Below are 10739 nucleotides of genomic sequence, written 5' to 3'. Positions count from 1 at the left end.
TATGCGGTAGCGGTACTTGTAGAGGTAACGGTACTTGTATGAAAAAAATTCCAAACTGGCATATCAACGTTCAGATGTGGAATTTTTTTCATACAAATATCACACCGGAGGGTACGCGGTAGAGGTACAGGTAACGGTACGGGTATTTGTATGGAAAAAATTCCAAACTGACACATCAACGTTCGGGTGTGGAATTTTTTTAATACAAATATCGTTGCCGCTACCCTTACCGCTACCGCGTACCCTCCGGTGTGGCCAAGCCTTTATTTGAAGTCTATTTGGAGCTAGAAACTGAAAAAAAAACATTTAAAATTATTTTGTTTCTATTTTATTATGTTTTTTGTAAAATATGTATATTCCCACCTCTTGGAGTTATTTTAGTTTATTTTATAATCAAAATTAAACTTCACTGGAAACTGGAAAGTACCAAATTTTGGTAAAGTTTTTCCATACAGATTTTGACAGCTCATTTACCACATTTTACCACGTTTACCACATTTTCATGAATACCCGCCGTGTTCCTCATTAAGGGCCAGTTGTACAAATATTTAATCCGTGGATCAGTAACTTTTATCTTCTAAAATCGGTAGTAAAGCTGAGGTTTAGCACTTGTTCAAGGTCCATATATGTAAAAATAGCCACATGCATGCTTGATCCGAGTTTGACCCGCAGCTAATCCGCCGAAATCGGCGAGTTAAATTCCTGAACCAAGGCTGATCCAAGTTTGTACAACTGGCACTATTTTTACTATAAAAACTGTGCTTTTATATTGCTCAGTTCATCTAAAATTGATAAAGGAGAAACATTTAAAAGAAAAGATCGTAGCAAAACAAGTGAAAGAAGAGCGGGACAGAGTGACGATATCATGTGCGCCTAGAATTGATGACTAATTTTTGTACAGCGGCAATCATTTTTTGTTATGGGAGGGTGGTCTTTCAATTAAATTTTGATTCTTTACTTGACAATTTTTCTTTTTATTAATTCTTACACTCAGAGATAACTCTTTAAAATAGTCACATATAACTATTAAAGGTTATTTGAAAAATTGCCAAGTAAACAATCAAAATTTAATTGATACAAATTTAAAACCAAACTTGGTATACTTTTGCATCTCTTTTATTTTTTTGTTATGATTTCACTACTTTTTGCAAGATATTGCTGTTAAATTTAAAATCCATATTATTTGGTTATTCTAGCGCCTTTCCTTAAAAAATCTCAAGCTTCAAGATTCTACCATAATTAAAATAGCTCTAAAATATTTAAGGAAAATTCAGCGAAAATGGGCCATCACGCTAGTTTTTGTCTAGTTCAACAAATGGAGCGAGTTTGAAATTTCTGATATGAAAATGGCCTGAGTTGTTTCCTGTAAATAGGGGTGTAGTGCCAAAGTTGATAGAGAACTTGCCTGGGCACTACCGTGCCACTGATAGGAAGCAGCCCACGTTTAAGCCTGGTACGCTGTTCGAGCTAAATTTTAGCCGAGATAAAATTCCCATACAAGTTATCGATAATTTGTATGGGACTCATTTTATCTCGGCTAAAATTTTTGATAATTTGTATGGGAGCTAAAATTTAGCGCGAGCAGCGTACCAGGCTTTAGGAGGGAGGGGCAATTTTTTAAATAATTAGTCAAAACTAAAAAAAAATATTTAAAAATGACGGCAAAACTTACAGTTATGAATAATACCTTTTTCAAAAGCCAGAATTTCACACTTCATTTAAATTTTTAAATCAAAGCTATTTCAAAATAATAAAAAATCGATTTCAAAGTCAAAAGTCAAAAAAAAATTCCATTTAATACAATTTTTGTAAGGACTGTGGATTTCAATACAAAATTTTCTAATAAAATAAACGGCCTAAATTGATTTCTAATCAAACGCTGAAAACCAATTGTTCCTATGCCTTCTAGTTTTTGAGAAAATTGAAAAATAAAAAAAACTACTTTTTTTTAAGAAGTTCACGTGTTTTAATGATGTTATTGGTAAAGGGGGTTTAGTTCTTTTTCTGGCGAAGGGGACTAGGCAAAATACTTTTAATTAAAACGCTGTTGACATTGGCGCCTGGCAGACGGCTTAACATACCCTAGGCTTAGGATGTTGCGTGAGCGGGACAGAGGACCCAAAAAGTAAAGTTTAAATCCTGAGAATAATAAAAGCTATAATTGACATTGGCGCTGCCGCTGCCTGGCGAGGTATAAGAGGTAAACAAAGCTCTCAACTTACTCTATGTATAAAATATCAAAGACCTTTTTATGATGGGAATGTAATGCCAAATATAAAATTAAAAATTAAAAATCTCATACAAAATTAGTTTTCGTGTTATTCAATTTTCTCAAAAACTATAGGTAAGGCATAGAAACCTAAGTTTTTCGGTGTTTGTTCAGGAATCAATTCCAGCTGTTTACTTTATCAGTCATTTTTGTATTGAAGTCTTAAGAAAAATAATATTCAGTGCGTTTTTTGAGCTTTTTCTCACAATTTTTGACTTTGAATTTAATTATTTCAAAAACTATTGATTGAAATAACTTCATTTGAAATTAATGTCGTTTTCGATTGGACGTCCAGAAGCGTCCGGAAGCATTCAGAAGCCTTCTGATGCCGTTTTATTGGCATGAAAATGACAGCCAGAACGCTTCTCAGAAGAGAAATTCTCTTCTCGATTTCAAATCCGAATCCAATGAAGAAGCACTAATACATTTATACTCACATGTCAAAGAAACACTCAATCATTTTTTTTTTCTGATTTTCATTCAATTTTTTTTTAGTTTTCTGCAATTAATTTGTTAATTTATTTTCAAACAAAAAAATTATGCTTTTAAAATATTTTCGAAAACGAATTCCCCATTAATTGGTTAAAAATTAGGTTAAATTTTCTTTAAATATTAATTATTTTTCAAGTCGTATGCCATGTTTGACATTTTAAATTTCACAGAAAAACAAACACAAACACAAAAAAACAGAATTGAGTGGAAGCGATTCAAACTGTTTTATTGGATTTCAGAATGAGTGAATCCTTGAGTGATTCCAATCGAAATCGACATAAGTGTTAATTCTGGGTTTTGAAAAATGTATATTTGTTGCCATTGTTTTTAAATATTTTTTTTTTCATTATTAATTTGACTTTTAATGTCGTTTTCTTTTGACGAATCTCAGAATGAGATTTGTGAATCTGACAGCTGAAAGGGGGAGTGAAGAGGGGAAATAGTGGAAGAATCTAGATTCCATGATCTATTTGCGTCTTGAGATTCATGTCGTTTTCTATTGACTTTTGAGATTTTTGTGTAAAAATCTCAGATTTTCCACTGCAAATAGAATATGAAATCTAGTTTTGTAATTGTGTACGAAATCTATGCGTATAAAAAAAATAAAACAACAAATGTTCAGACAAATGTCAAACAGAGGAGTGTGTGTGAAAGTGCGTGTGTTTGTATGCGTGAATCTTGCTAAAAATCCAGATTCAGATTCTTGAATCTCAGATTCATTTTTTTGTCATTTTTTTGAATCTCAAGACGCAACATGAAATCTGAGATTTTTCCACTATTTCCTCTCTTCACCCACCCTTTCAGCTGTCAGATTCACAAATCTCTTTCTGAGATTCGTCAATACAAAACGACATCAAAAAAATGACAAAAAAATGAATCTGAGATTCAAGAATCTGAATCTGGATTTTTAGCAAGATTCACGCATACAAACACACTCACTTTCACACACACTCCTCTGTTTGACATTTGTCTGAACATTTGTTGTTGTTTTATTTTTTTTGTACACACAGATTTCGTACACAATTACAAAACTAGATTTCATATTCTATTTGCAGTGGAAAATCTGAAATTTTTACACAAAAATCTCAAAAGTCAATAGAAAACGACATAAGATTTGTGTGTAAAAATTTCAGATTTTCCACTGCAAATAGAATATGAAATCTAGTTTTGTAATTGGGCACGTTCAGGAAATATTAGGGAATAGATATTTAGGCAACGTCAATTTCCGAACGGAAATTTGAGTAAATTGACTAAATTAGTTTGGATGTGATGCTATTGTCAAATTTCGAAATTTATTTAAGAATTTTACCGGTCGCATGGGTAAGACACCAAATTTCACTTAACTGTAATGACTAAATAAAATTAATTATAACCGATAATGCACTTTTTAGTTGTTTTTCACACAAATAAATTGAATTTTGCAAAATTAATTCTTTAAATAAAAACAATCTGCTGTCATGTTGACAAAAAAAACTTTCCTAAATTTTTAGGGAAAATGTTCTTGCCTAACTTTCCAGTCAGCTTTCCAATAAAATTACCTGAATTGGAAGGATTTTTTTTGACAGCTGACCAATCACAGACCGAGAAATTACCTAAATATTTAGTCCCTAACGTTTCTGAACCTGCCCATTGTGTACGAAATCTGTGCGTATAAAAAAAATAAAACAACAAATGTTCAGACAAATGTCAAACAGAGGAGTGTGTGTGAAAGTGCGTGTGTTTGTATGCGTGAATCTTGCTAAAAATCCAGATTCAGATTCTTGAATCTCAGATTCATTTTTTTGTCATTTTTTTAAATCTCAAGACGCAAATAGATCATGGAATCTGAGATTCTTCCACTATTTCAGCTGTCAGATTCACAAATCTCATTCTGAGATTCGTCAATAAAAAAAACCACATTAGACAACCGTGTCTTCGATTTTGTCTGAACACGGATGTTTTTTTTCTTTTGGAAGTGTAGTTTTTTCATTAGGTTGTCAAGGTTGTCTCCGTAGTAGCGGAGGACAAAATACATTTGTTTGTTTTGCGAATTTTTGCATGATTTATGTTGAATTTAATTAGATTTAATTTATTGTTAATTTATTCTATTGTTAAGTTATTTAACAGGTATTATAATTGATTTTGTAAAAAAAAGCTTGTTTATTTCTTAGAAGGAAAAAAAATCCAAAAATTTACAAAAGGAAGTATTCATACAAAATTGACTGCATATAAAATAAATTTTGTCCGCAAAAAATCATACATCATCCTCTGGCGAACGAGGCATATGAAATAAAATGTCCAAACAAAATTTGCCCAGCCAAGAAAAAAAAATTGTTATGTTGTAGATGTTAGACATTGAGTTAGAGAAAAATATCTCCTGTGGAGGCGGGGTGTAAGTTTACCTGATCGCTTTAAACGACCATCAGGAAAAATATTCAATTTCATACTGTTTCTATTTTCCTGATCGCTATAACCGGCGCCTTAATTGGCTATTACAACGATTCTTACCTGTATACAATTTTTTTTTTTTTGAAACTGAGCTTATATAGGGGGCACAATAGATACCCCTTAAATCATTAATTTAACCCACCTTATACAAGTGAACGACAAATTTATTTGATTTAAATCTTACAAAATGTTTAAGTATTAATTGAAAAGTGGCAGTTTTATGTTTTAATTGATTCATTTACATTTTCTCATAGGACTCTGAGTACTCACAACTCACACACGAATGAGAATAAGTATCCTCTTCTTCGTTGTAATTTTCAGGACCAAATTCATGGACATGTGCGGCTTTAAGTTTCTTTGTGTACAGACTACTCCTGACTTCCATTCGTAGCTGCTTCATTTGTTTGTTGTATCTCTTGACTTTGGTAACCAAACGTTTTTCATCACGTTCTTCTTGTTGTTTGACCACCTCATCTTCGCTGCCCCACACTTCAAGAGCTCTTTTTTGAACCTAGACAATCCCTCAATTTTGTAATGAATTCAATATCCAAAAAATGATTTATATTTACCTGTAACAAAAGATAAAGCTTCATTTCACCCCATTTGGTATAGCGCGCATTTTTCTTACTAATAAACTTTAAAACAGGTTCTCGTCTATCAAAATCGCAATCTTTTAGCAAATACTCAGCCTTTGCTTCGGTTTTAGTAATGAGTGCATGCTTTTCCTCTGGTTCTCGACATTTATCGCACACAGCATGGTCAAAATTATCGAGAAGATAAGAACCATTAAATTTGTCCCCACATTCTAGGCAATCGGTATATGTGAGAGGGAAAGTAACTGGAGGTTCTACATATGGCTTAACTGCTGGTGTATTGCTTGAAGCAGCTTGGTTAGCTAATAATGGGGCTTCTATGAGAAAACCGCCACCACTATCGATTAACCTTGTGCTCTGACCTTTGAAAACTTTACATCCAGGAGCATTTAAGTCACTGAAACAAGAAGGATTAGATAATTTCAATTGCACAAATGATAGTAAAAAGAATTGTACTTTTTATTGATGGAATATGGATTGCTTACTATCTTTCCTTTACGCAAACTTTCTGCTTTGATTCTATTTCTTTCTATACGAGATAATTGAGCAGCTGTAAGTTTGGTTTCTTTTTTTTCTGGTTGTTCTTCCATTTTTGTTATACAAAATAAGTTGTTATTGAAAATTTGCGTTTAGAACAATAAACACAAATTATTTCACAATATTACAGAACAAAACAATTAATAACTGTATTGCGGATAAATTTGGAATATACAAACTTTTTGGAATTTCCACATCGTTCCAAACAGTACGCAAAATGACATATAGTAAATAGTTCTAGTTCATTTTGTTTCATATATATAAATGTGGAATGTTGTGAAAAGGAAATGTTCGGAAATTGAACATATTTAAGGTGGAACTATAGTGGCAATATAACAATGGCCGTTTTTTTTTTATGGAGTTGTGAAAATCCGCATGCGTAGAAAATAATGGTGGATTTAACATTTGCTCTGCACTTTCAAATCTGTATTAAAAGAAGACACAGTATTTAAAAACCATATATGTTAGATAAAAAGAGTAGATCAAAACACAGAAATCTTATAAGAAGATTATGTCGAAGACGAACTTCTTCGTCTGCAACTAATATTTCAGCCGTTAAGCCTGGTACGCTGCTCGCGCTAAATTTTAGCTGAGATAAAATTCCCATACAAGTTATCGATAACTTGTATGGGATCCATTTTATCTCGGCTAAAAATTTTCGATAATTTGTATGGGAGCTAAAATTTAGCGCGAGCAGCGTACCAGGCTTTAAAGGCATTATACAGAAGCTAAATTTCAGCTTTAACTTTAGTAATACTATGTTTCCACCTACGCTAAATCCGAGATTTAGCTAAGTAGATTTAATCTCGGATTGAAAGTAGATGGAAATCTTGGATTTAATGTAGATGAACCCAAATCCGTGATTTAGCGAAGTAGATTTGGAATAAATCACGAGATTTATTCTAAATTTACTTAGCTAAATCGCGGATTTAGCGTAGGTAGAAACATAGTAGAAGGTTGTTGGACATGGAAAAAAGAGAACGTTATACAAATTGGACCCTTTATAACAATATCCTTATCCCAACTAACAGCTTCTGTAAATTGAAATCTCGCAGGGATTACTTTTCATAGAGCTTGTATATACTGCCGTACTAAGCAAAAAGGGCGCATGAGCCAAAAATCCAAAATTGAGTTAATGGCATATTTGACATCCTGAAACAATTCCTCATTTATATGTTAACTAAAAACAGCGCAATTTCAATTCCAAGTGGCTAAAAGTAGTCAATGAAGATGAGCACAACGCTATTACTCCGCTGTATTCCTCAATAGGAAAATGCATTTATTACTAAAGCCTGGTACGCTGCTCGCGCTAAATTTTAGCTCCCATACAAATTATCGAAAATTTTTAGCCGAGATAAAATGGATCCCATACAAGTTATCGATAAGTTGTATGGGAATTTTATCTCAGCTAAAATTTAGCGCGAGCAGCGTACCAGGCTTAACTAAAAAAAAAAATTAGATACGCATTTGGAAAGCTTGAACAATAGGTGTGTTTTTTTGTTTATCTATATAGATTTTGTGCAAAAAAACGACATCGGGATTTTTGAAATCCGTCTAAATGTTTGGCACCACTGTACATAAACTTTGGCAGCTGTCTGTCAAAAATGTGCCGTGCTCATGTTTTTTTTTTAACTCCGTAGTGGTATGGGCCATTGCGTCCATGATGGATTAAAAAAAAAATTTCACAAAAAACCAAAACTATTCATGTGGCCATTGCATCCATGTTGGATTCAAAAAAAATTTTTTTAACAAAAAGCAAAAATGATTGGTATATTCTTAGCTACATTTTAAGACCATGACCATTAACATTAGCTGCGTCGTTCTTGTGTTATAAGCGTTTGAAGGTTGCCATATTGATTTTTTTTTTCGATGTTTTAAAAATCAAACGTTGAAACTTTTTTATTTTTATTTCTAATTTTTCGAAAAAACTTTGGTAATTTTATATACATATCTGTTGAACAATCTTATCAGGATCCATTTAAGACTTTTATTTGAAAAGTGCATTGCGTATATTTAGAAATATTAACATTTCAATGCAAGCATGTCAAACAAATTTTTGATAATTTTTTTCTATGAGAGCTTTTTTCAAACCTCATTTTCTCCGATTTTTTTTTTTTGTTAATATTTTCAGATATTTCTGTATGAACACAACAATTAAACTACCTTGGCACTACTTTTTTTATCGAGAGAAAGTAAAATCTGGATAATTATCTGGATTTTTCAAAAATCTATACAGATAAAGTTTTTGTTGTTTAACACGTAAATTGTTTTGATTTCAAAAATCTCGATGTCGGTTTTTTGCACAAAATCTATATAGATAAACAAAAAACACACCTAGTGATAAGGTTTTTGATTTTATTAATGAATATTCTAAGATGGCCGATAGTGGGTAGAGTGATGGACTAACAGCAAGCAGGTAAGAAGTTCGATTCCTGGGTGAGGTAAACAAATTATATACTTTTAAAATTATTATTAATAGATATACTAAAAACTAATTGAATGATAATAGGTGTGTTTTTTATTACCACCGGGCTTAACTGGACAAAAAAACGCCTCGGGGCTGAATATACAGATAATTTTTGGTTTTTTGTGAAAAAAACAATTTTTTTGAATCCAACATGGATGCCATGGCCATATGAAAATTTTTGTTTGCATCCAACATGGATGTAATGGCCTTCCCACTTCGGAGTTAAAATAAAAAAAAAAACAAAAGCAACATTTTTGACAGACAGCTGCCAAAGTATATGAACAGTGGTGCCAAATGTTTGCATGGATTTCAAAAATCCCGATGTCGTTTTTTTGCACAAAATCTATATAGATAAACAAAAAAACACACCTATTGTCATTCCAAACATTAGGGCAGTTTCGATGTTTTTAAACAAATTCTAAACAATTTACGAATAAGTTGATTTGGTAGCACAGATTTAAATATGTTGAAAAAGTTAAGCCCAGAGAATTCTCTGGGCTAAACAACTAAGCCCAAGGGACTAAAGTGTTGTTGTATTTAACATGTAAATTGCTTAGCCCCGACTGCGTTTTTTTTTGTCCAGTTAAGACCGGTGGTAATAAAAAACACACCTAATATATAATTTCAGATTAAAAGATAAAATTCATGATATGAAATCAAATCAAAGACATTTAAAACGGAAAATTCTTTTTGTGTTTGTTGTTGTTTTTATAATTTCGAAAAAAAGATATATAAACTTTTCCGAAGCTATCTGTCAAATCTGAAAGAGCTTCGGTAAAGCTGCGTTTAAGCTTCTTATAAATCTTATAAGTACATTTTTGTAAAGAGTCCAACTTGTATAACGTTTTCCTTTTTTCATGCCCAACAGCCTTATTAAAAGTTAAAAAGAAGCTAAAATATAGCTTCTGTAAAACCTTTACCGTGTTTGTTGGTAAAGCTTAAATAAAGCTTTACCGAAGCTTTGAGATTTGATAGAGCTTCGGAAGAGCTTGTATAGCTCTTTAATACAAGTCATATCGAAAATATAGAAACAACAACAAAAATAAAACTGGTTTTGTTTTTATTACATACATTTTATTAATGAATTTATTTTTAAAAGCATAACTACAACGAGCACTTTTTACAGAAAGTCAAAAATTGACAATTTTCAAACTCATTTTGTGGCATTTTTTCCGACCTCAAAATTACAAGCAAATGCAGAAAGCATATTTTTTGGTTAAAAAAAAAACAATTTTTGTAGTTTTGTCCAAAAAATTGAGCTAGAAGAAAAAAAAAGTTATTTATTGCAAAAAGTGGGGCTCAACTTTCCTTTAAGGGCCCACGAATTTTAATACGCGAATAATTTAATTTGAAAGATTAATGACTAAAATTAATAAAAATGACAATTTCAATGTTAGGAAACTTGTATTTATATTTTTAATTAATTTTTTATGTTCATTTTTTCATACAAAATGCATGCAAATGACGACCGCGAAGAAAAAATTTTTTTTTGAAGTTCTTTTTACATACCCAAACTTATTGTCCCCACCTCAAATGCTATAGTGAGCCCAAGCAAGGGCTCATGCAGATATCAATTTATAAACTTTTTGTCTTAAAAATTAACTCAAGTTGAGCACTTTATTATGTATATTTTTTCTCACATAAAAAAAAATCATATATTTTTAAACGCACATTGTGATTTAGCCATTTATATATTTTGTGGTCTCACCTTAATAAAATGTTGCTCCATTATTCCATTACAGCGGCTACTTCCTAGTTTTGTATAATTCATCGGTTTTCAAAAAACACCATCCAACAAGTGGTTAAAAAATTCATCCAACTACAAAAATGCACTCGACACAGCGTTGTTTGTGAAAGAAAAACCGGTTTCTCTTGTACATTTTAAAAAGGGAGTGCATTTGTATTAATACAAAGTTACCAACACCCACACAAAATTCTCACAGTATATATACAA

At 31.8% G+C, this 10739-nt stretch overlaps 1 protein-coding gene and 1 long non-coding RNA gene across 2 annotated transcripts; both read right to left on the bottom strand.

Moving 5' to 3' along the window:
* Positions 1 to 262: 262 nt before the first annotated feature.
* On the bottom strand, positions 263 to 1938 carry LOC129906227 (uncharacterized). The gene is made up of 3 exons (XR_008770750.1): positions 1673 to 1938; positions 364 to 782; positions 263 to 291 (listed from the first exon to the last, which is right to left on the bottom strand). It is a non-coding gene; the product is annotated as an uncharacterized LOC129906227 (long non-coding RNA).
* Positions 1939 to 5411: 3473 nt separating this feature from the next.
* Positions 5412 to 6504, bottom strand: LOC129906226 (DNA repair protein complementing XP-A cells homolog). The gene is made up of 3 exons (XM_055981901.1): positions 6238 to 6504; positions 5758 to 6178; positions 5412 to 5699 (listed from the first exon to the last, which is right to left on the bottom strand). Exons 1-3 carry the CDS (start codon positions 6369 to 6371, stop codon positions 5427 to 5429), a joined length of 828 nt encoding a protein of 275 aa, XP_055837876.1. The 5' UTR covers positions 6372 to 6504; the 3' UTR covers positions 5412 to 5426.
* Between the last annotated feature and the right edge of the window lie 4235 nt (positions 6505 to 10739).

This window comes from Episyrphus balteatus, chromosome 1, assembly GCF_945859705.1.
Source record: "Episyrphus balteatus chromosome 1, idEpiBalt1.1, whole genome shotgun sequence".
Classification (NCBI taxonomy): Eukaryota; Metazoa; Arthropoda; class Insecta; order Diptera; family Syrphidae; genus Episyrphus; species Episyrphus balteatus.
The sequence above is the reverse complement of the archived record's forward strand: the minus strand, read 5'-3'. Positions and strand labels throughout refer to the sequence as shown.